This window comes from Hypoxylon fragiforme (genome assembly GCF_022984875.1).
Source record: "Hypoxylon fragiforme strain CBS 206.31 chromosome Unknown GGS25scaffold_1, whole genome shotgun sequence".
Classification (NCBI taxonomy): domain Eukaryota; kingdom Fungi; phylum Ascomycota; class Sordariomycetes; order Xylariales; family Hypoxylaceae; genus Hypoxylon; species Hypoxylon fragiforme.
In genome coordinates this window covers 1,442,028-1,465,510 of record NW_026054756.1, presented here as the reverse complement: position 1 = coordinate 1,465,510, position 23,483 = coordinate 1,442,028, and the positions used below count along the sequence as shown (strand labels likewise).

At 48.5% G+C, this 23,483-nt stretch overlaps 10 protein-coding genes across 10 annotated transcripts; 7 read left to right on the top strand and 3 right to left on the bottom strand.

Moving 5' to 3' along the window:
- Positions 1–748: 748 nt before the first annotated feature.
- GGS25DRAFT_469389 (NAD(P)-binding protein) lies at positions 749–2,367 on the top strand. Its single transcript, XM_049259138.1, has 4 exons — positions 749–840; positions 1,020–1,206; positions 1,263–1,394; positions 1,455–2,367. Exons 2-4 carry the CDS (start codon positions 1,162–1,164, stop codon positions 2,322–2,324), a joined length of 1,047 nt encoding a protein of 348 aa, XP_049121206.1. The 5' UTR covers positions 749–840; positions 1,020–1,161; the 3' UTR covers positions 2,325–2,367.
- A 572-nt stretch (positions 2,368–2,939) lies between these two features.
- On the top strand, positions 2,940–4,483 carry GGS25DRAFT_469384 (uncharacterized protein). Its single transcript, XM_049259137.1, has 3 exons — positions 2,940–3,602; positions 3,694–3,991; positions 4,085–4,483. Exons 1-3 carry the CDS (start codon positions 3,362–3,364, stop codon positions 4,305–4,307), a joined length of 762 nt encoding a protein of 253 aa, XP_049121205.1. The 5' UTR covers positions 2,940–3,361; the 3' UTR covers positions 4,308–4,483.
- An 886-nt stretch (positions 4,484–5,369) lies between these two features.
- GGS25DRAFT_22989 (BTB/POZ protein) lies at positions 5,370–7,121 on the top strand. The gene is made up of 4 exons (XM_049257012.1): positions 5,370–5,948; positions 6,018–6,144; positions 6,277–6,361; positions 6,430–7,121. Exons 1-4 carry the CDS (start codon positions 5,887–5,889, stop codon positions 6,957–6,959), a joined length of 804 nt encoding a protein of 267 aa, XP_049121204.1. The 5' UTR covers positions 5,370–5,886; the 3' UTR covers positions 6,960–7,121.
- A 347-nt stretch (positions 7,122–7,468) lies between these two features.
- GGS25DRAFT_516727 (uncharacterized protein) lies at positions 7,469–7,779 on the bottom strand (the record flags this gene model as incomplete). Its single annotated transcript, XM_049263255.1, has 2 exons — positions 7,469–7,599; positions 7,665–7,779. 2 exons carry the CDS (start codon positions 7,777–7,779, stop codon positions 7,469–7,471), a joined length of 246 nt encoding a protein of 81 aa, XP_049121203.1.
- Positions 7,780–8,700: 921 nt separating this feature from the next.
- On the top strand, positions 8,701–10,514 carry GGS25DRAFT_469379 (uncharacterized protein). The gene is made up of 2 exons (XM_049259136.1): positions 8,701–10,035; positions 10,134–10,514. The coding sequence occupies exon 1, from the start codon at positions 9,285–9,287 to the stop codon at positions 10,002–10,004; it is 720 nt and encodes a 239-aa protein (XP_049121202.1). The 5' UTR covers positions 8,701–9,284; the 3' UTR covers positions 10,005–10,035; positions 10,134–10,514.
- Positions 10,495–11,816, top strand: GGS25DRAFT_469375 (glutathione S-transferase). The gene is made up of 2 exons (XM_049259135.1): positions 10,495–11,379; positions 11,454–11,816. Exons 1-2 carry the CDS (start codon positions 10,932–10,934, stop codon positions 11,735–11,737), a joined length of 732 nt encoding a protein of 243 aa, XP_049121201.1. The 5' UTR covers positions 10,495–10,931; the 3' UTR covers positions 11,738–11,816.
- Positions 11,817–11,979: 163 nt separating this feature from the next.
- Positions 11,980–13,710, top strand: GGS25DRAFT_22865 (alpha/beta-hydrolase). Its single transcript, XM_049257005.1, has 4 exons — positions 11,980–12,607; positions 12,673–12,780; positions 12,845–12,894; positions 12,955–13,710. The coding sequence occupies exons 1-4, from the start codon at positions 12,283–12,285 to the stop codon at positions 13,513–13,515; spliced, it is 1,044 nt and encodes a 347-aa protein (XP_049121200.1). The 5' UTR covers positions 11,980–12,282; the 3' UTR covers positions 13,516–13,710.
- A 120-nt stretch (positions 13,711–13,830) lies between these two features.
- GGS25DRAFT_516723 (uncharacterized protein) lies at positions 13,831–15,411 on the bottom strand (the record flags this gene model as incomplete). The annotated part of the gene is made up of 6 exons (XM_049263254.1): positions 13,831–14,274; positions 14,340–14,501; positions 14,581–14,675; positions 14,752–14,891; positions 14,953–15,179; positions 15,256–15,411. 6 exons carry the CDS (start codon positions 15,409–15,411, stop codon positions 13,831–13,833), a joined length of 1,224 nt encoding a protein of 407 aa, XP_049121199.1.
- Positions 15,412–17,461: 2,050 nt separating this feature from the next.
- On the top strand, positions 17,462–20,426 carry GGS25DRAFT_527007 (putative phenol 2-monooxygenase; the record flags this gene model as incomplete). The annotated part of the gene is made up of 7 exons (XM_049265057.1): positions 17,462–17,502; positions 17,591–17,617; positions 17,703–17,877; positions 17,941–17,952; positions 18,028–18,550; positions 18,628–18,863; positions 18,925–20,426. 7 exons carry the CDS (start codon positions 17,462–17,464, stop codon positions 19,957–19,959), a joined length of 2,049 nt encoding a protein of 682 aa, XP_049121198.1. The 3' UTR covers positions 19,960–20,426.
- Positions 20,427–20,430: 4 nt separating this feature from the next.
- GGS25DRAFT_516721 (uncharacterized protein) lies at positions 20,431–20,856 on the bottom strand (the record flags this gene model as incomplete). Its single annotated transcript, XM_049263253.1, has 1 exon — positions 20,431–20,856. The coding sequence occupies one exon, from the start codon at positions 20,854–20,856 to the stop codon at positions 20,431–20,433; it is 426 nt and encodes a 141-aa protein (XP_049121197.1).
- Between the last annotated feature and the right edge of the window lie 2,627 nt (positions 20,857–23,483).

Here is a 23,483-nt window from a genome sequence, read left to right as displayed (position 1 = left end):
CCTGAACTAATTTTTTCTTCTTCCCGTCTTTTCTTTTTCGATATGTCGTCCCCGACACTGTGGTAGGTATGCAAGGAGGGAATCACGAAAAACAAGGGTTGGTCGAAATGGTTGAGATGGTGGGAATCACATGCATAAAGATGGAATGGTAACATGAATGGTGATGATTTTGTGCGAACTTGAGCTTGGCTCACCTTCCTGACCAATTCGGAGAACCGAAAATGATCAATAAAATAAAAGGATCCCCCACGTCAAAAGCGGCGCAACGTATGAGGAAGACGCGCTAAGAAGGGGAAAAAGGTGCATGTGGTAAAGTACGTGGTAGAGTGGAAGGTAGGTAGGTAGACTCGGAAGTGGTAAAGTGGTAAAAAGTGGTAAAAAAAAAAAAGAATAGGTAACTATTTTAATTGTATCGCTCCTTCGGGTAACGGGTAACAGTAAATGGGTACAAGAGGCCGTTCCAGAATCCCCAGAGTGGGGAGCTGCGTGCAGTAAGGATTGAAATTATTGAATTGAAGGTGAACTTTTTTTTTTAGAAGGAAACGGCGTGATTTATCATTAAAAAGGATGAATTACGTAACTTTCTCTGATCTTTGGATTTGCGGGAGAAGAGTTAGAGACTTAGAGTAATTCAAATATCGGGTTGTTATTTGTTAAGCCCCAGATTGTCAATGCGGATTGATGAATAATTGGATAATTGGACGCTAACAATCACGTGTAACTACATGCTAGAAGGCATAACTATTCAATTTTCCTTTCTTTTTTTTCTCTATTTCAACATCTAACTAATGGCTTGACTTCTAATTGCACGTACTATGCTATATAGTAAATAACCAACTCGTAAGGTATATCTTGTAAACCCTTTTTGAACTCCGATATCCTTTACGGCTCAACTTCTACATCTTCAGTGATAGTTCAGACGAGATGAGATAGCTCATGGACATGGGCAAGCAGGTAGCTACATACAGTAGCTATGGAGGTTACCCAGCTGGCCTCTGGTTCTGACGTCATTTGTTTAGCACTAAATCTATCTCGCCAACATTTGGAGCCCGTCGCGTCTTCAATGCCCCCTAACCAATTTTAGGAATACTACGTCCTAGTCAAAGGGGGGAGTAAGACTTCTTAAGTTGTTGCTATTTATTAGGTATTCATAATGCCAACATGGGAAACTCTTTGTCAAATGATAAGTTTGTGGTGAAGGGCAGAGTAAGCAACGAAATTACCCCTGAACATGACATTACAACGCTGACAAGCTTTAAAAGACCGTAGCCATCACTGGTGGTTCGCGTGGCATGGGCCTTGCAGCTGGACATCAGCTCGCCGCGAAAGGTGCGAATATAATCATCATTGCACGTGACCGAGAGAAGTTAGCACAAGGAGTCGAGCATATAAGGGTATGCTAATTGTACAAGCTGTATTGTATTGTTCTTTTATAATTTCTGATGGTATTTTAGCAAGGGGCACTGGATCCTTCAACGCAGCGATTTCATCACATTAGCGCTGACTTGACTTCATCGTCTGAATGCGTTCGTGTTATTGATGAGATAGTCTCATGGAACCTAGGGAATCCTCCAGATGTTGTATGGTGCTGTGCAGGCAGTCCACATCCCACGCTCTTCATTGACACGCCCGTGTCAGAGCTTGAGGCCGTAATGAATAGCAATTACTTCACCAGTCTATACATGGCCCACGCAATATTGTCACATTGGCTTAGAACCTCACGAGAACATACCACTCAGCCTTCTCGTACTCCATCATCTACTAACACCTCAACTATCTCCGCACCTCCTCGTCATCTGATATTTACTGCCTCATTTCTAGCCTTCTATACTTTTACCGGTTACTCACCATATAGCCCGGCAAAGGCCGCACTGCGCTCCCTTTCTGATAGCCTCTCCCAAGAAATGAACCTGTATGCTGCAGCACACCCCAACGAACCCCCTATCCGCATCCACACTATCTTCCCAGCAGGAATTCTAACCGAGTCTTACGAGGCCGAGAACTTATATAAATCTGACGTTACCAAGATGCTGGAAGGTGCAGACGAGGCACAGACACCAGAAGCCGTCGCTGCGAAGAGTATCAGGGCACTGGAGAGTGGGCAGGAACTCATCACTACTGACATATTAACATCACTGGTGAAGCGAAGCATGCTAGGTGGCAGTGTGAGAGGAGGGTTTGCTAGGGCGCTTGGGGATTGGGTCCTGGCGTGCGTGGTGACTTTGGCGATGGTATTTGTGCGCCATGATATGGATCGAAAAGTTAGAGATTGGGGTCGTAAATTTGGCGCATCCGGTATGAATAGGGAGGATAAGCAAGCATAGGTAGGCTTCAATTATATCTAGGAAATGAAGCGAACGCATACGGTAAAATACATTGCCCACTTCCGTTCTGGGTGAGATGTCTGGTGGCACTTCGCATACACGAAGTGGAAGCATTTTGTTTCATCTTATTAACTCATTAAGCCAGAACATTACCCCCCCTCGCCTATTAAAGCCCGGTGCGGCTCGAAGGTGCGGGCGGACTTCCTATTGCCCTTATTTTCCTCCGAGGATCGAACAATTCCAAGGTCGTCATCATCGTTAGATCTCTCATCTCGAGACCGCCACTCACTATGTTGAGGAGCCATTTGCCCATGTGACTGCTGACTTTGAAGACCGAGAAGCATCGTTGGTAACGGTGGTTCTGATATTCTCTACCAACAGTTTTGCCTACATGGTGATGATCACTAGTCGCTCAGCCCCTATCTGCCTTACCAACTGAACCTCGGTACGGCGTTGGCATAATACGTGGGGCTTGATCGACTACCTAGCCTTGACTTTCAATGAGAATAAAGGCTTTGCCGTCGGGATATTGCTAACAATTATGTATGCCATGATCAATGTAGGTAATCAAGGACGAGTAATAGCTCTGTTTACTAACCCGGTTCTGCCATAGACGTGAGGAAAGTACGGGATAGTATAGAAATGGGACTGCATTAACATGGGGCCTGTTTACCTGATATGTACTATCTACCTGGTGTTATATAGCGCTTATGCGCTTCATGGGCTCCAACATGGTACTCACTCCTGCTAAATGTGTATACCTACCATTATAGCTATTGCCTCAAAGGATTTGGAGGCGTCAACTACCTACCTAAGCTAACAACCCCGAATCTCGGGCTTCTAAGCGAATCTCGCAAGCTCGGCTGATATATTAGGTAAGGAGACATATATAAAGCTTCAAGTTTGCCAGTTAGAAGGAGATTCTAAAATTTATACCCCCAATCTAGCATATCAAGCATTTTACCTACCTGCTATTGAAACATCCCACTAGACATCGACTTGAAGTTAGCCAGCCATAACACATCCTAAACCCAAAGATGTCTGCACCACCAGTTCTCCTTTTCCTAGGGGCCGGCAAGGGGCTGGGCACCAAGGTCCCCGCCGTATTCTCTGAAGCAGGATACAAGATTGCCGTCGTATCGCGGACGCCGAAGGAGGAGTTCGAGAAGCGCGGGTATTACCAAGTGCAGGCTGACTTCAACAACCCCGAGTCCATTCCAGAGGTCTTTGCCAAGGTCAGGGAGAACGTGGGGATCCCGACTGTCGTCGTATACAATGGTGTGTGGACACATTTCTCTATACCTACCTATCCATGCGGCCCTTAATCTTGGTTGACGATCTCATCAAATAACAATTTTTGGTACTGTAGCCGTGCAGTACGCACTCGATAACCCGGAGGACCCGTTCGCCTCCCTTGCACCGGAGAATGTCTCGCGGTTCCTGTCCGCGGTGGCTGTCAACGGCACTACGCCCATGATCGCCATCCAGCATGCCATCGAGTCGTTCCGGTCTCTCTCACCCGAGACGCCGGGAAAGGCCTTCATCTTCACGGGGAACATCCTGAATCACAGCCAGTTCAAGAACAGGCTGTGCTTTGGCACGGGAAAGACCGTGGCCGCGTACGGGGTCAGATATGCGTCCGTTGCGTATGCAAAGGAGGGGTTTAAGTGAGCAGCTCTCCTCTTCCGATTCGCCCATAAGTTTTTCACAGCCATGTGACTTGAACTTGAATTTGGCCGATACTGACGAAACTTTACAAGGTTCTACTACGCCGATGAACGCTCGGAGGAGGGCCTGCCGGTCATGAGGGACATCGATGGGACGGTGGCTGGGAAAGAATACTTGAAGATTGCGGAGGCGCCGGAACAGCTCCCTTGGCTGTACACATACACCAAGGATAACGGCTACAAGGACTTTGGGGAGAAGGACTATCTGAAAACGGTCGATAGCAACGAGCCCCAGTTTATCAAAGGGGGGCGGTAGTTAAATGTTGGGTCGTAGGATCTGGAAAGTTATCATGAGTTCCGACATTTTATCGTTGATGTTCCCTGCCTCCATTCTAGAATGAGGTCGATAAGAGCACCTAAAATATTATTCAATGATAATTTTTGGTGTAGTCCTGGCAATGACGTAACTAGTAAAGCGATGGTGACATTGCTTTCGGGAATGTCATCGTTAAATTCGGTTGAATCTTAGGCATGTAGATAACTAATTATCAGCCAATCATACCTTCCACAAAACCCGATTAGGTATAGTCACTTAAACTAAACCGAGCTGTCGGGAACGCCAATCCTACTAACCGGTCTATTCTTGGATCGAGGGGCTAGTCCCCCTCTTCCTTATGCCTAACGAGCTGGTTCGTAATAGTGAACTATTTTGACGGATATGATTTGCTCCATGACCGCGAGGATTCTAACAACCACTTTATTTTAATCAATGTCCTGTCCATCATGCCTAGCCTCACGGCGCTCAGGGTCGGGTAGATATCGTTGTCTCGTAGGTCCTACACCCATAGGGCTAGGACTGGTAGCTTAAGGCGGTGCAAACCTTGACCCTACAGATTGAGACTTAAGCAGCACAAGCGATCAACCTCAAGTCGCTTTCAACAACGGTATGGCGTCTAAGGTGGTAAATGTGTGCATTTGTCGGTACAAATTTCCGTGATTCATTAGACATCTCTAGGTAGGTAGTCATGTAGACCAAGGTAGTGCGTTTGCTATTTGCTCGTACACTTCTTCTTTCTTGTTCAACCAAATTCTTTCTCCAAGTGTGATATTTATCACCTCACAGCGCCCCGCCCATGAAGAGCTGAGCTGAGGTGCAAAAGATAAAGACTGGGCGGAGCTTGGTGTTCGACTGACAAATGGCATGTGCCATGGGACATGAACAGGTTATGTAAGTAGTTCTGATATGGATGGAATGAGGCTATTCAGCTTGACAGCTCTACCTAGACACGGGAAGAAAAACATACTAGGTACCTAGGCAACTTATATACCAACACAGTTGAAGTAGAAATGCCCCTTTAAAGCCCCTTTCATGTAAGTCTCTACCCTTATCATTCCATTATTCTTATTGATCCTATCTCATATTTAAATAGAATTTGTTAAGTAGTCTCAACATTTAACAAGGCCGCAGCAAACATTGAAGACTGTGGAACAAGTACTATGTAAGTACTACTAGTAGTATTGATTTTATTTCGGCGATATGGATGGCATCGCGCCTTCCAATTCTAGTTGTGGGTACCTACTGTACCTGGGTATACTAGGTACATAGGGGCGCGATATGTGATGGGGCAAAGTTGAACCTCAGGTACCTACCTACCGCCAGCGCACTTATAACCACCGTAAATTATTTGGCAGTCATTGTTTATTTTATTTAAACCGCAAGATGAATCAGAACGCGTTCAACTTAATTCTTTCAACAAGTCGAAAAAAAAATCGAGATCTCCAACGTGCGGGCGAGATCAACGCCAAAACTTGGAGCACACCTCCTTGTTCGATTACCAAAAGACAGACGCGATTTTTCATAGTACAATTCCCTGATAATAAAAACGTGATCAATCATGTCGGATCAAGTGAGTGACAGAGCGACGCCTGAGCCGCGTTATAGCTCGTCAGATAAGAAGTGAGTACGACCCATGACATGCTGAACCTATCCCGACGCCTACTGTAGTATTTACTCTGACATCGATAGGCTTCTTGAGTCGGGATCCTTCTCGGATGTAATTATCAAATGTGAGAATCGCACTTGGAACGTCCACCGAGCTATCATTTGTCCCCGATGCCCCTTCTTTGAGAAGGCATTCAACGGTCCCTTCCAGGTACGTTCGAACTCTTCGTCTATACTTCACTTGATACTTGGTAGATCCTGTCTTCACAACCCTGGTTTCGCATATTTTATTCTGGAAATGTGGTTGGAGAGAATGCCATTCTAATGTGCTAATGGTTACCAGGAAAGCACCACTGGGGAGCTTGTTCTACATGATCAAGTACCCGGGGTTGTGGATGAGGTTATTCGATATCTCTACACTGGAACCGGTAAGTATATAATCGTTACCCCAGACAGTGATCTGTATTTTAACGAAGTGTTAACAACTGCCAAACAGCATCGAACAAAGTCGATGCTCATCCATTGGACCTCTTCAAAGGCGCAGATTTCTTTGGCGTCCCTTCCCTTGCGTACATTGCCCTCAAGCAGATAAAATCCACCCTCCAGGAAATCGCGAAGAAAGCTAATTATGGTCACTTCATCGACGTAAACAACATTATGACACCCGAGGAGTATGAAGACTTCCTGCTGATAGTCAAAGCTGCATTCGGAAGCGGATCAGCTACCTACCTACCCCTACGAGACCCAGTTCTACGTTTCATCAGTCTAAAGAAGTTGACCCTCGCGAACGACGAGAAATTTCAAGGCCTGTTAGAGGAGCTTCCAATCCTGGCCGTGGAGATGGTCAAGCTTCTCGCGCGTCCACTCACCACCTTCCAAGACCCGAAGCTATGCTGGCATTGCAAGTCAAGACCTGTCCAGGCTGGTAGACTCTGGATACTGGAGCTTGCGAGCCGTGCGAGCGTAACGTACCGAAAGGTGGGAGTATGCGCAGAGTGTGAGGAGCATGGCAATGCGGAAGGTTAGAGATAGTTCACTAATTCGTGAGTATGCGTTGTTTTGTGAACGATATGTACATAGGCTTGAAGCATCAACGAAGGGTTGAAAAGTTCTAGTGAGGCAATCCAAACACAAACTACGACAGAACCGAGACGATTATATTTCCATCGACTCGAAGACAGAATACAAAAACGTAGCTTGATAATTCCATACGAAGCTTCGTATCATTTTCGTTGACTTGAGTAGTTTGACCCTAACTCTATAATTTGGTCATTTCTGCGATCGGCCAGGCTAGTATCGAGTACAATAGGTACACACATGGTAGTCGTTATACCAAGAGACATGTCTTGGATTTCTGCTGCTACCATACAGCCCACTCTCGCATTTCCCCGATTGTCATTCGGACATTATTAGAAACATCGTATCTCGTGCCCGATAAAAACGCAATGAACGCCCGTGGTTCAATCTACCCTATACACCCTCATAATAAACATAACGTTTCAATAGCAGAGTTAAAAACAGGCCGCGTTCAAGTCTCAAATGATGCAGCAGTCGCACGGCAGCGGGCACGGGACGCAGAAGCAGAAGCGGCCCGGACAGCAGGAACCGCGCTCACCGCCGCGCATGTTCCCGAACTCGGGCTGGTCGGGCTGCGGACGCTTCGGGTCTATTGGGAGTTAGTTAACTGAGTTTCGCGGGAAAAGGCCAAGGTAGACATTGCATCGGACGTACCCATTGCCTGAAGAGCCACGGGCTGCGAGATCTGCACGGAGTTGGTGTCGGATCTGCTCGGGCCGCTGGGTTGCGCGGCCTGGTTGTTCGGGGACTGTTGTTCAGATGGAGACATTTTTGAGTGTGTTGAGGTAAGATATAACGAGTAAAACAGGTAGGATTAACGAGGCTATTCAATGGCGAGTAATTATTCTGCAGAATGAAAAAATAATAAGAAGGAGTAAGATCAGATGTTGCGTGTTGAAAGATGAAAGGTGAACGATGAAATACCTGAAATAACTTGGAATAACCTGTTATGGAGCTATGTGGCAGTGTAGCAGTGTGGCGGTGTAGAATTATGTCACCACTGTGCAAATTTCATGCAACTGGCGATAGTTAATAGTTATTATGTCATCAGCTTCGGGGTTCTGCCACAAGGGGGGTACGTACCTATAGTACAGTCACGTGATACCCCTTATTGGACACCACTGTAGGCAAAAGACAAAGAGCGTCGCAACCGGCAGTAGCTTTATTTTTTTCGGGATGAAACAAAGACTATGAGACAGTAATACAATTGATTGATTACTAAAATGCCATTCATCTTTATTGTACATGGTATATTCGAGTATCTAAGGGAGACAAGTAACCGAGGTTACCTAGGTAGTAGACATAAAAAATCTCGTTATAGTTAGTTCAAGTGCAGGAAGTTCCCTTTCTTGAAGATCACCAGATCCACTTCCACTAGATGAGATTAGATCGATCCATAAGATGAAAGGTGGCATGTGCCTGTGTGAGTTCAAACGGTGACAATCATCGTCACCTGTAACAGACTGCAATTCATTATACAGTGACACAGAAGTGAAACCGATTTATTTACAGAGGTTTTGGTATCTAGAGTTAGAAATATTATTGGGTATATCGTAAATATCTATCACATTCGTTCTCTTGTTTGGTAAACAAGGGCTTGGTTTCTATTCACTGTTTCTTTCACCTTCGTTCCATCACAACCCCATCTTACGGGGTGATTCAGCACGATGAGTGAGTATCCAAGGATAAATAATTTCTAACTCGCCGCTGATAATTTGTTAGGGTCCATCACTATCTCTGCTATCTTTCTCACTGCAACAGGGCTCTTTCTCTACGGAAACATCTATCACACCTCTATCACTATGCCGTTCTTTAAGAAAACCCTCGGGATTTTTGGACTTGCTGCTTTGGCTTCCGCTACGAAGCATCAACTTATCATCGGTTCCTTCAGCACAAACTTCCTCTACACTGCGGAGTATGATGACGTGGCTGAGACCCTTCAGCTCATCGGCAAGACCCCTACCGACTCGGCTTCTTCCTGGATCTCCTTAAGTGTAAGCATGCCCCTTTAATTTTCCACTGCGTACATGTTCTAGAAGCTAATCTTGACTATAGCATGACAAGAAGAACCTCTATGGCACTGACTGGAACTCTGAAAAGCCTTCCTTTGTGAGCTTCAATGTCAAGGATGCTACCTCCCTAACCTTCGAGAAACGGCTGATTCAAGACACGGACTGCGCAGGCAAGAAGAGCGTCTTCGTCGCTCCCAACCCGCGACCGCCATATAGTGTCTACGGAAACTTCTACTACGGCAATGCGAAGTGCAGCGTTGTCATGTCTGTCCACGACAACGGAACCCTCGACTCCGTGATTCAGCAGTTCGAGTACGCCAATGGCTCAGCTCCCCACGGCGTCTCGTTCAGCTCTGATTCCGCTTTCCTGTACACCGCTGACGACGGCGGCAACTCACTCTGGGTCCATGACATCAACCAAACCGACGGCACGGTTACGTCCCAGATGCACCTGGATATGTCCTCCTCCTGGGCGCATGCTGATCCCCGGCACATTGTCACTCATCCAAAGGGCGACTACGTTTACGTCGTTCTCGAGGGCACCAGCGAAGTTGCGCAGGCTCTGACCAGCACTCTGGGCAAGCTGTATCTGCTGACGGAATCGTACTCCCTCCTCAAGCCCGGCGACAACGCGACCGACTTCTGGGCCGACGAGGTTGCGCTCTCGGCCAACAACAAGTACCTGTGGGCGAGCAACCGCGCGCGCCACGCCGACCGCAAGGGCTACATCTCCGCCATCGAGGTCAAGGAGAGCGGCCAGCTGGGCCAGCAGTACTTCCTCACGGAGACGAGCTCGAGCGGTGGATACGCGAATGCGGTTTCCCCCAGCCCGTTCGACGACAACATCGTGGCGATCACGGATAACTCCACGGGCTTCGTCGAAATGTGGAAGATGGCTGATGATAAGTCGGGCGCGTCGATGATCGCACACTTGGATATCAATGATGGGAGTGGGTGCTGTGCCAACGCCGTTTGGTATTAGTCAAGTTGATGATATTGGCACTTTAGATGGCCTAAAAGGCCGAACGATATGATGATAACTTATTAGCCATTTACTTAGAGATAGAATGTAGTAGCCATCTGTGCGCAATGTAATAATTTTACCATGTACATTTACTGAGTATACCCCCTGAGTCTTTTCGAATCTAACAATGTGACTGCAACACCATCTTAACAGTCAATCGCGCTAACATTGTCAATTTTGACTTTCTTATAAACCTAGGTAATTCAAGGAGGTTGATACACTTTCTTTCGCTCGAGCTCGGTGTATGAAAATCCGCCTTTGTGTGTGCCATTTTGATTACCTGCGTACTTGCTTGTCAGGTGTCAGGTGGTTTGCCATTTTCCCCCCTCCCCTAACTGAACCTCGTTATTATCTAAGGAATGATGACTGCGAGGTACCTAATAACTTAAATTTTGAGAGAATCGTCCCGAAGAACTGGAATTCTAATAATAATAACCCGGCTTTGAAATCTAACCAGACTTGTTGCAGGGTAAGTTGCCCCACCCCCCTTTCTTGTCGTAAACCTCAAACCAATCGGGATTTATTCATGCAAATAACAGTTTCATCATCTATGCTACAGTTTCGATATTTACCTACTAGGTAGGTGCATGTGGTATAAAGTATCGTTGATTACAAATGTCGAAAGCATAAGGCATTATTAAACAGTCGATAAGATCAGTAATTCGCAATATGGCAGCACTTTGTCGTCATGACCTGCAGTCCTCTGGATCAACCCCTCGCGAATATGTATTTATAATAACCGCTGCCCCGCTGGAAAGTTTACCCATATCTTGTATATAAGAATATAGTAGTGACCCTTTGAATCGTATCAAATAACTATCAAATTGAACCTTGCTACCTTACCTACCTATCTACCTACAAAGCATACCTGATATCTAAATCATCATGGCAGACAAATTGTACATTTCCGAGACGCCTGCTGACGTCAAGAACGCCAAGGGTCTTCATCTCATCACACAAAACACGCCAAATGGCCAGGCCGTACAGATTCTCTTGGAAGAACTAGCCGAAACATACGGGACGGCGTGGACCACGACTCTGATCAACATCTCTACTAACGAACAGAAGAAGGAGTGGTTCTTACGACTGAACCCCAATGGCCGTATCCCGACGCTAATCGACAACAACCAGAGCCCTCCTTTCCCTGTCCACGAGACATCCGCCCAGCTCCTCTATCTCTTGAATGCCGCAGACAAGGACAATCAATTCGGCTTCAAAGACCAGCTCGAACAAAGCGAGCTGATCCAATGGACCTTCTTCTGGCATGGATCCGGAGCTCCGTACCAGGGCCAGGTCAATCATTTTACGCGAGTTGCGCCCGAGAAAATTGACTGTGAGTTCCCTGAAAACTTATATATACAAGCCGAATACGAATACTATCGAGATTAGATAGCTAACTTAGCGCAGACGCCATCAATCGCTTCAAGAACGAAACTATCCGCGTCTACGGCGTGCTCGAGATCCGACTCTCTGGAAAGTACACCGGCGAGCCGCGAGAGTATCTAGCCGGCAAGGGCAAAGGCAAGTACTCGGTGGCAGACATCAAGACATGGCCTTGGGTCAAGGGGTGGGACAGGAGCGGCTTCACGCAGGAGGAGATCGGGCAGTTCCCGCACTTGCTACAGTGGATTGAGCGCATTAAGCAGCGACCTGCTGTGCAGAAGGGAATCGGGGCCAAGTATAACCAATAATTTAAGCGACAGATAGGTATGTAGCTACTTAGAAAAGGTTACCTAGGTACTGCATTTATATATGGTCTGATGTTGAATTAAGCATCCACTTGGGATAATGTCTAGATCGTGGATTATCTTCAAACTACCTGCGAACGTATGTGTCGGATATAGATATCCCAGTGCTAGTACTACTGATTAGTGAACGGTGCAGGTATCAAGGATCTAGCCGACCCTAACTCGACTATGCGGCGTAGGTGCGGGATACCTCGGCCATGCTGTTGGCGCGTTTTACAAAGAGGGGGGGAATCGAAACGAGCTCAATGCCAAGCTGCGATTGGTATACATGGCAGTGATGGCACTACTACCTTCCAGGTTACCACCGTTGTTACTATCGTGCGCTAGGTTCCAAGGTTACCTAGCTAGATAACCACAAATCCCCCCAAATTCCCTTATTTATATATGACTTTTCCTAGCTACCTAGAGTAGGTAAGGTACCTACCTACCTAACTAGACACTTTCTACATATCGCTTTCCACCAATCCAAAGCATCATCACCACCGACCATGAGCGAAGCCACGACGCAGCCAAAGACCGAGCCCAAAGCCGAAGACATCTTCGAGCCCCACGTACTAGCCCAATACGACCCGGAGGTCGTCAAGTATGTCCTCAAGACCAGTCTAGTAGCCCAGGCCCCGTGGCGCATCGACGAGATCCGCGCTGATCCCGCCCGGTTCACGGGGCCGTGGGCCAAGGACGTCACGGGATATGAGAGGGTCGTCGACAGTAGTTTCACTTCAAAGGACAACGCCAGGATCCCGGTCAAGATATATCACCCTGATCCCGCGGTCTTCGGGGACGGCCCGTATGGCGTGCATTTGAATTTTCACGGTTCGTCTTTATATACCTAGCCCTCTAGCGTTAGATTCTTCGATGCTGATATGATTGGTATGTAGGAGGCGGCTTCGTGCTAGGGGATCTGAACACGGAGTCCCACCTGTGTCTAAGCATGCGTGATGGCGCGGGCGTCGTCGTGATCGATGTCAACTATCGACACTGTCCCGGTAAGTCTCAGATGTTACACCTGTGGGATCTATAGCTAGGTACCTTACTAACACCATCCGTAAGAAACTATCTGGGGGAAATGTATGGAAGACGCCTGGGCTGCATTGACATGGGTATGTACCAGCCTCCCTTCTTCACCTGCGACCCGTCCCCCATAGCTCACCGCGCCACAGACCCGAGACTCAGCCGCGACGCTGAACATCAAACCGGACTCCGTCTCCATCGGCGGCGTCTCCGCCGGCGCGCACATCTCCCTCGTCCTGCAGCACCTCGCCCGGGACGCCGGCGTGCCCCTGCGCCTCTGCCTCCCCACCGTGCCCCCCTCCGCCGAAGGGCTCCTCTACAAAGACTACACCGAGTCGCCCTTCCCGTCCTTCCACGAGTTCGCGCACGGGCCCATCCTCGCCTGGTCGCGCATCAAGTTCTTCGGCCAGCACGCCTTCCCCGGCAACCAGCACGAGCGCATCCGCGCCGCGTGGCCCGAGTGGTGGATCTCGCCGCTCAAGGCCGACCACTGGCACGGGCTGTGCGACACGTTTTTGAGGACGGCGGAGGTCGATCCGCTGAGGGACGAGGGCGAGGCGTACGCGCGGAAGCTGGTCGAGGGGGGCAACCTGGTCACGGTGAAGAGGTACATTGGCGCGCCGCATATTTTCATGTACATGGAGTGGTTTGAGAGGAAGAAGGAGTTTGATAGGGACACGATTGCGGCGCTGAAGATTGCGCATGCGTGATGATGATGTGGGGGTCTAGGGAGGTAGGTAGGTAGGTATGGAAGAAAGAAAGAAAGAAAAAGAAGAAATAAAGGGTGTATTGAGGGGTCGTGATGGTGAGAATCGCTCCGACTATCTATCTAATTTAGGTACGGTAGGTACCTAGGTGGGTATAGGTATCTTGCTAAAACATGATGGCCTCGGGGATATATGCCTAACCTAGATCTATGTATATCTAGTCTATTGATATCCGTATTAGGTAGAACTGTATCGGTCTCGCGTCAAAGAAAAGCCAAGAAAGAAAAAACCAAATAAAGTTGTCAAGTTACTACACGTTCATGTCTCTCTGCTAGAAGTCCTGGACCCCCGCGGACTCGGCTCTATGATCGTGAACTCCGTCGTCACCACGATATGGTCGCTCGGCGCCGGCTCCGCCGACATGTCCGACAGCGTGCCCGCCTCGATGCTCGATTCCGGGCCGTGGCCCCGCCCGTGGATGATCTGCTCCTTGGAGTCCCAGGCCCCGTCGTTGTTGGGCCCGGAATACGGGGCCTGCTGTTGCTGCTGCTGCTGGCGTCTGTAGTTGCCGTTGGCGCGGCTGGGCATGCTGTTCAGCTTGTAGCCCCGCGTGGTCACGCTTTTGGTCCCGGTCACGCTCCGCCCCTTGTCGATGAACCGCTTGAAGAGCGGGTACACCATCGGCAGGTTGGTCAGGACGATGCAGACGAAGGACTCGCGGACGGACCAGTAGCCGGATTGCGACGGGTCGGTGTCGCCGAGCTGGAATAGGGGGGCTTATTAGTTCCATGGACGGCGATTGCGATAAATAGGGACGTATCGGATACTTTGAATGCTAGGGGGTGTGGTGATGACGGTGGACGAGGGACACCTACCGTTAGAATAGACACGCATCGTAGGATACCGAAGGCCATCTCCAGGAACCCACCGCTGAACATGACCAAGAGAATAAGCTTCTTTCTCAATGGAAGATTAGATCTCCAGATGAGCTAAGGTGGTACATGTTAGTTAGTGATTGTTATGCTATATACATATATATGCTAAAGTACGGAGACCACGTTAACGCACCGGTAGTGGTATTGCCATGAGATAAAAATCCGACAAGGTGTTCATGACCATCACGAAGACGGTCTGAATAGTTGAAATGGCTGGCATGCAGTGGTCTAACCAGAGCGCCGTTAATAGTTAATAATCCACACCTCAGAGTTGACGGAAGAATCCTGTGATATATGTACTTACTCCCAGGGGAAGGGTTGATCTGCCACTGGTGATCGAAGGGCACGCACTTGAACAAGGCCACCAGCAAGCAGGCGACATACGAGCCAGCCGTGATCACAATGCCCCCATGTATCACCCTCCGCGTGTTGTAGACCCCGTATCTATACTTCCGATTAGTTACATAGTACTTATCACGGGAGTTCCTCCTGGGGTGTGGCTCACGCTAGACGGGAATAGTACAGCAGCCAGCAGGCCTTCAGCAGCCAGAGGAGGGTGGTGTAGAGCAGGAGACCGCAAACATGGGTCTTCGACCCGTTCACGCGCAGCCCCCACTCCAGCGACTGCGGGTCCAGAGCCGCGCGCTGCTCGTCGGTCATGGCGTTGTTCGCGAGGCCTTTCCAGTGGGCCACGACGAGGTACGCCATCACCGACTCGGCAGTATATGCCATCTATGCTTTCCAGGTTAGAAGCCGTCACTTTGGTCTAGGGGGCTAGCGGCTAGGTAGTAAGGTTGAGATGACTAACGATTGCTAGAAGCATCAGGATATCGTCCCAAGCCAGGCAGCGCCATCCCAGAACAGTAAACCGGCTGTAGTAGCGGAGGGCAACTACCACGTATGCGGTCCCCTGAAGACCCCATACCTCACTAATGAACTTCTGTTCAGGACTGGTGGTCGACATTGTGTGCTCTGCCTTGAGAAACAATCTTGGCGAGAAGTGACCGTTTGGCCTTGGGACGTTGATGTGCTAGTTCGGCGCCGAGAAACCTATTTATGTTCAACGACTACACCTCATCATTCAGGAGTTCGTTCTCAATGTGGTGATTTCCATGGCTACATGGTCCTTAGGGAGGTAAACAGGATTTAACGCAAACTGGATCAAGGTCCGAAGTGACGAAAAAGGAGCAGAATGAGAGATGTGAGTGTTGATATAAAATCTATCAGACTTTTGAAAAGTCATATCTGACAGTTGCTAGTTACTAGTTGTACGAGTTTGGGACGCCCCAGTCCTGGGATTGTGTCGCCGGAGCTAATGCCCCTTCGGTTTATTTTATTTTTAAAAGCAGAGTTACCTGCAGGTGGCTTTTGGTACGCTGTCTTCTCTATTTGGGTGTATATGTTAGGTATTGAGTCATGTATGGGTAGAGATTCGGTAAGTTATACATCCTATTCCCATAAGACTGGAGGTTAAATATAACGTGGAAGTTATGACGGTTACCTTACTGTGTATGTCCCGGAAAGTTCTTTATGACAACCTTAGGATCAGATTGGGACAATGCGGCAGCTTCGCCTTCTTTGGCCAACAGGGGCTGGAAATACATATGCATGCATGTTCATAGATTAAAGATCTCTGTAGACGATGTGTATTATCTCAGTTGTTTTACTGCATACCTAGGTAGGCTACCCTTTCATATAACTACAGAGCTTACGATACCAGGTGGTGTTGAAGACTTACCTAAATACCTAGCTACTGCGTAAGGGATATCTGCATATGTAGAGGTGTAAGGTGTAGAACATTGAATGCCACTGAGAGTCATGAAAATTCCACACCGAGTACCAAGCAGATATACCGGGCAGATATACCGTAATGTAGTGGCTGCATGAAACCCCCGATCTCCGGTTTTTTGGTAGATAGAATCTGATAGATATTTATGCAGTAGGTAGGTAGTTGATATCTGTGTGTGCCAATATAATTAAGCGCTAGCTAAGAAGAGAGAACCTAGCAACTTACTTATTTTCATCTCATCCCAATAACTACCTGCTGCAGCTTTTGGATGCGACAAAGAAGCAAAATCAGTGGCGTTAGGCTGCTTGGGCCTGGAAAACGCCGCCATCTTTCGTGCGTAGGCGTTCAGCGACTCCTTAGCCAAGACATGATAGCGTCACATGTCTGTTTGTTTGACCATTGGCATGAAGCTATCTTGAATGATGAGACAAGATCCGTACGTAAGTAGGTGCACAAATAAATCGAGAGTTATGCTGTGGAACAAGATCCGTCCAACCTCTACCAACTAGTAACTAATACCTACGAAGCCTAGTTACATCAACTAGTAGCCCTGGATACTGGATAGGCACCTTATTAGTCGGGATCTAGGTGAATAGGTGCGGTGCGTAAATACTACCCCCCGCATTATAAATCATGGTCACGGCTTGGCATGAAAATGATAAATTCTTAGAGATGATGAGTAATGGGCGGATCCGGGACTTCTCCTTAACGGATCCGACATGTCAACTTCATAGAAATCATCGGGACCACATCCGGGATAGTTAAAGATTTTATACCTGCCTAGGTTAGGTAGTAGACCAATAGTGTCTCGGATGTCTCGGTTTTTCCGCTTTACTTCAATGTTACCTGGCTTTTGAACAGCCGTGAGAGTGTGATGATCTATCTCCTATCAAGTATCTGGGAAAGATGTCTAACGCAGTTTCTTGCTTACGCTCTTACGTTAGCCGAATCTAGATCTGCGTCTCAACTGGCTAATGAGGAATAGATACTACTGGGTAGCTATACTCTCCTCTATCACCTCCTCTTTCCCCCTTTTCTTACCTACCTACCTGGTACCTCCCTAGGTAAGGTAAGTTAGGTATTTAAGACCAGCACGTGGGGTATTCCGTCGCAACCTCTTCATGTTCTCCCTATTCTATCCCGCTCACGTTTCTATTTAACTTTTCACGGCAGCGCAAATTGAAATTGTCCAAGATTGGCATTGATCAAGAAAGAAGTTGACAGGATGGCTGAGACTGAGCAGTTACCCGAGTCAAATGTGGACGTGTAAGTGATTGAATTCAAATAGGGCTGTGAGCCTCAAACTCTGTAAATGATCATTAAATTGCTGACTCTTCGATCTCTGGCCGAGTAGACTCATCATTGGCGCTGGCCCCGCAGGGTAAGTCAGGTACCCGAAACCGATGTGGTTACAATTCCATGTTGTGTCTCCAGCACTCAGGCTTACGATGATACGCATACTACAGGCTAATGGCAGCCTGTTGGATGGCACACTGTGGTATCAATGCCAGGATTGTCGATAAAAGGAACTCCAAGATATTCTGTGGCCAGGCAGATGGACTTCAATGTCGCAGTTTTGAAATATTTGACAGTCTTGGCTTCGCGGATAGAGCTTGGAAGGAAGCGAATCATCTGATTGAGGTACCTAATCGCACTGAAACGAAAATGGCAATTGAGATCATCAGCTAACTGTGTGTCTCCTAGATGTGCATGTGGGTAAGTGTATACCTAATACCGCTACCATGCATGCGTATATATCTTTAAGTACTCTCTATTAATGCCCTACATCAGAATCCAGGAGCTGATGGCATAATTCGTCGTTCGGATCGCCTTGCGGATACTCCCGTGGGATTTTCTCGATATCAGCAGTGTGTCCTCCACCAGGGACGGATTGAGCGTTTCTTCCTCGACAACATCAAAAAGTATTCCAAGGATACGATCCACATAGAGCGAGGTGTCCTCCCCGAGTCCCTGGAGATTGACGAGTCCAAGGTCGACGATGCATCTGCTTACCCAGTTACCATAAAGCTGCGACGTCTTACCGAGGAGGAGGCCGCGCCTGAACAACAAGCCAATGCAAGCAAGATCGCAGACGGGCTTTTCCGAAGCTCTCTAATCTATGAAGATGATGAAGAGGACTTGATCCAGAAGAGCCAGGCCCGAGCGGGAACTGGTGAGGTGGTGCACGCCAAATATGTCATCGGGTGCGATGGTGCGCGTAGCTGGACCCGTCGGGCTCTAGGTTTCGAGCTACATGGCGAAGCAACCGATTTCATCTGGGGTGTGTTGGACATCATCCCTATCACCGACTTTCGTGAGTGAGCAATCGGAATTATGATGAGAGTGAGCCCATTGTTTTAACAGCTCTAACCTATTTTCAAACCAAAACAGCCGACATTCGAATGCGATGTGCCATCCATTCAGCCGAGCATGGTAGTTTAATGGTCATTCCTCGCGAGAACAAAATTGTGCGGCTGTACATCCAGCTAAAAGAGGTGGTTCCTGATGCTTCAGGCCGCGCCGATAGATCTAAAATCACCCCTGACCTCATCCTACACGCCGCGCAGCAGATTATCAGTCCATACAAGCTTGACTACGAGTACTGTGACTGGTGGACCGCTTACCAGGTACTTTCCCTTTATACGTATTCCTGAATCCGAGGCTGCTTGTACTGATCACGTATTGCAGATTGGTCAAAGGGTTGGTACCAATTATGATGCTCACGAGCGTGTCTTTCTCGCTGGAGATGCAGTGCATACCCACTCCCCGAAAGCTGGCCAAGGCATGAACGTTTCCATGCAAGACACATACAATCTTGGCTGGAAGGTGGCTCTCGTCACCAAGGGCATTGCCAAGCAGAGCATCTTGAAAACCTACGGGAGTGAGCGTCGCCAGATAGCCCAAGACTTAATCACTTTCGATCATAAGTTTAGTAGGCTATTCAGCGGAAGACCAGCCAAAGACCTCATGGACGCCGAGGGTGTGAGCATGGAGGAGTTCAAGTCGGCATTCGTTAAAGGAAACTTGTTTGCATCCGGCTTGAGCGTCAATTACGGTGCTAACGAACTTATCGCAAAGTCGGTTGACGCCGCCCAACAAACCGGTGAAGGTGAATCAACCATTTCGACCGCGATGCAGATGTCACCCGAACTCTTCGCGAAGAGACAGGCCTTGGCTGTGGGCCTCCCAGTCGGGATGCGTTTCAACAGCGTCAAGGTTCTCAATCAATCGGATGCTCGACCGTGGCACATCCAAAAGAAGCTCAAAGCCAACGGCCGATTCCGCGTCGTGCTATTCGCCGGGAACATCCTAAGCGCCGCGCAAAAGGCACGCGTTGATAAGTTCTGCGAGGCCCTCGATGCGCCAACCAGCTTTCTGCGCACTGCTGCCACTACTGCCGGCTCGTCGCCCGACTCTGTGATCGAGGTGCTGACTATCCACTCGGCCAAGAGGGAGGAAACGGACTTACTGCGAGACTTCCCTGAGGTCCTCCACCCCTTTAACCCCCACACCGGCTGGGACTACGACAAGGTGTACGTCGACGATGCGAGCTACCACGAGGGCTTCGGCGATGCGTATGCAACCTACGGCATCGACAAGGAGCGAGGGTGCGTCGTAGTGGCGAGGCCGGACCAGCACGTTAGTTGGATTGGTGAACTGGAGGATTTCGACGATTTACAGAAGTATTTTGAGGGCTGCCTTGTGCTTGGCCCGAAGCCTTGAAAGTTGCAGCGTTGATTTTCCTCCGCATTGCATCTTGTATTAGCCTACTAGGTCTAAGGGTTAGATACCTAGAAGTTGCCTAGGCATGTATAAGTAACATAACATGTCTGTGATATTAGTCGCTTCTCCTTTATTGTCAATTGACTCAGATTTCTTAACTATGCTGAACTCACTTCTCAGGTAGTTAGCTTCAAGATGATAGCCACAAATGTCTATTATATCCTCAGATACTGCATCTACTATGTTAAGACACCACAAGAGCCAGGCCCTGGTCAGTTTCAATACACAAACTTGAAGTACCTACAGCTCATCGTAGTTTTCGAGCTTCGCATCCGTCTTCTGCGCACGAATCCTCTCGTGTCTCCTATTACCAAGATAGAACAGGACGAACGCGAGACTCGTGAGCACGAAGCCCAAAGCCCGTTGCGGCCGCGGTGGGGTATCGAGGGCTCTCCCCCTTGATGAAGACATTTAAGTAGACGCGACGAAGTTGGCGCAGTTTCCAAAGCCTGCCATGCCCACGGCCAGATACTTGCGGCCGCGCAGGTTCGCGCTCAGCCAGCCCATCAGGTTCGACATCTGCGGGAACGTTCCCACCGCCGTGAAGAACAGTGCCATATACCGCACCCCCGCTGTCGATACCTGGGATTCGAGGACGATCCACCCGACAAACTGGACCCGAGCAAGAACGGCGCCCGCAAGTTCGCGCGCGAGGAGGTCCATGTGACGGCGAAGGTCCATATGATAGCCGACCCCCAGACGGGCACGGTCATGAGCTGCGCAACCGTCGCCCGCCACCCCAGCTCCGTCAGGATCGTCGGCGCGAACGATGCGGCCGTGCAGTCGCAGCAGAAGAAGCACATCGTCAGGTGTTGCAGATGCCTGATGAGGCACCATAGGCTCCACTAAGCCATATAGCCATATCTATATTGACACTCCGACAGAGTAGTCAGGAATAAAGCAAGCTTTCTTCCTTCCATCTTCCTTCTTCTTGGTTGCAGTTAACTATACTGCAACAGAAGAAAATCGCAATATCGCTGCATCAAGGACCAATCATCATAACCTTATTGTACTATGCACCTGAAGTACATGAACGGCACAACTACTCTATCAACACCAGGTGTCAGGGACCCTGCAGTCGTGATGTTACAGCAAACTTGATATTCCACAGACCGCAACCCACACCTTCAACCGTTAATTAGCTATTAATTAGCTACCTACCTGGAGAGCATAAGCAAGAGCTATTATACACTATCTCTGGCTGCGACTTCGGTAAATCCCTATCGTCGAGGCCAGCTGCTGGTCTGAGTACCATAATGGAGTTAGTTAGCCAACCCCATCCGTGCCGCACACCTGCATCCGCCTAACGGATCTGAACAAATATTCTGACGATCAGTTATTTACGCGGCATTGAAGTCGATCTAAAGACCCCTGCAGAGAGAACCTCAAGGAGGACGAGTACCCGGTTGAAGTCGCCGAGTCGCCAATCGTAGGGGTTCCAGTGAAGCTACTATAGCGGTACGAGGTATTGTAAATATAAGCATACCTAATATAGATGCGTACCCCTATACTAGGGCCACATCGAAGTTATGCCAAGGGAAGTTTAGTTCTCTACGTCGTAGGTTAGATACCTAATTACCCCTAACCAAGATCAGTCAGCTGTTCAGTCCACCTTAATACCTAGTAAGCATTTACCTAGGCAATAATCTAGATATGCTAGAAGAAGATAACATTGCTTCACTTTGTATATAATATCACTTAAGTTTGTGGTGCCTATCTACCTAGGTAGGTATGTAAGTGACGTCTACCCTCACGCAAGAAGAGATTACACTAGGGGGCCGAAACCTGAAATACCGCTTGCATGCAGACCCCATGCGGCACAGCACATCCGTCTGCCTGCGGCATGTAAAGGGAGCCTTGGGTTCATCCACCGGTCGTACACTTCATCGCACATCTAGGGGCCATAGCCATACCTGCCTACGCTTTTTGCGGGTAATATGCACCGAGCCAACCAAATAGATGCCTAGGATCTACAATGAAGTACGAACTTAGAGCGGTGTTTAGTTGTATTATTCGACATCATCGACATAGGCACGCCACCAGCTTTTGTGTATACGCTATCGATGGTTCGGTCCGTGTGGTTAGCTAGTCTTCTACGCCGCGCCACAGATATGCACCTACGACTAGATGCCTAGTTACCTAACCTAGTAACCTACGGAATAGACGAGCAAACAAGCTCATCAAGCCTTGTTCGTATCATCCAGAGGTTCAGGCAAATTCCACTTACATATCTACCAGATGGGCACCTATAGGTTTAGGTTTACACGCGCTCCTATTAGCTTAGCTGGCCCTAATTATATCACTAGGTGCCTGGTCGTCGTTGCCATCCAAGTATCTACTACCCCACTACCGCGTCTACTGCTTCCACCATCTAGTCCTGGGATATGATGAGCTCCTTATCCCCGACCTGCTCGGACCCGCTGTGCGCGGCGACAGAACTGCACGGGCCCTTCGGGAAAAGGACCCTCCATGATCTCCAGGAGTCCCGCCCCGCGCCCAGACCGGCCCGGCCCTCCGGCAGAGCTACCTTCTTCGGTGTACAGGCAAGCTCGAGGGAAAACCCACCAAGACTATTCCCCTTGGGTATTATAAGGAATTTCGATCGAGATAGCTCTCGAGATCTGGAACACGCCCGAGGCGCGAGTTAGCTATCCTTGCTTAAGAGATCGGTCTATGTATCGAAGGAGACAGTGTCTAGAGCGCAGTTTAACTTAATGGTGCCATTACACGAATAGGAACGCCCCGCCCGGGACCGAAACGCGGACTCGGAGAGCATGTCCGAAGTGTCTCGACCCTCCCCCAGGTTCATGGCTTTATCATCAAACCTCTCAGAGGATATTTCATCGTGCAGGTATGCCATGTAGCACAATAGCTTGTATCTGGCTCGTTCGGTACCGAATAGCAGTAAATAAGACAGCATTAACAAGTATGTGATTCCGATGGATGGCTTTGGCACTTTAGACGTCACACAGCGCAATCATGACAACCCAGTTAGTTTGAAATACCGCAAAGGTCGTAACAAGTGATTATGAGTTTATTATGGTTTCGATTTCGAGGCTAAAATATCGGTGTGCTCGGGCAGCAACTCGAGTGAATAGGGGCTGTGAAAAGTGACGGCAGGAGACAGATTATTTCTCGTACTTAACTGCTCACCATAATTGTCCATGCCACATCACCGCCCAGGTTTCATATGTGCTTGCCTGCCCAGTTTCTTGTATAGTTGCTAGAAGAGATTGCCATTGCTATGTGAAGGCTAGCCAAAGACTCCTATTTGGAGCACATGCCAACATGCTGGGTTATACACGCTCATGACACTCATAATGGAAGATTGATGCATGTTTCCAAGCTTACCTAGGTAGGTATATAAAGGAAAACACTCGTGGGCTAGTGTGAGCAAATATATAGATTCATGCTGAAAGACATATATGATATTAGAATAGGGGAAGCTGTTGTGTTGTCGAACA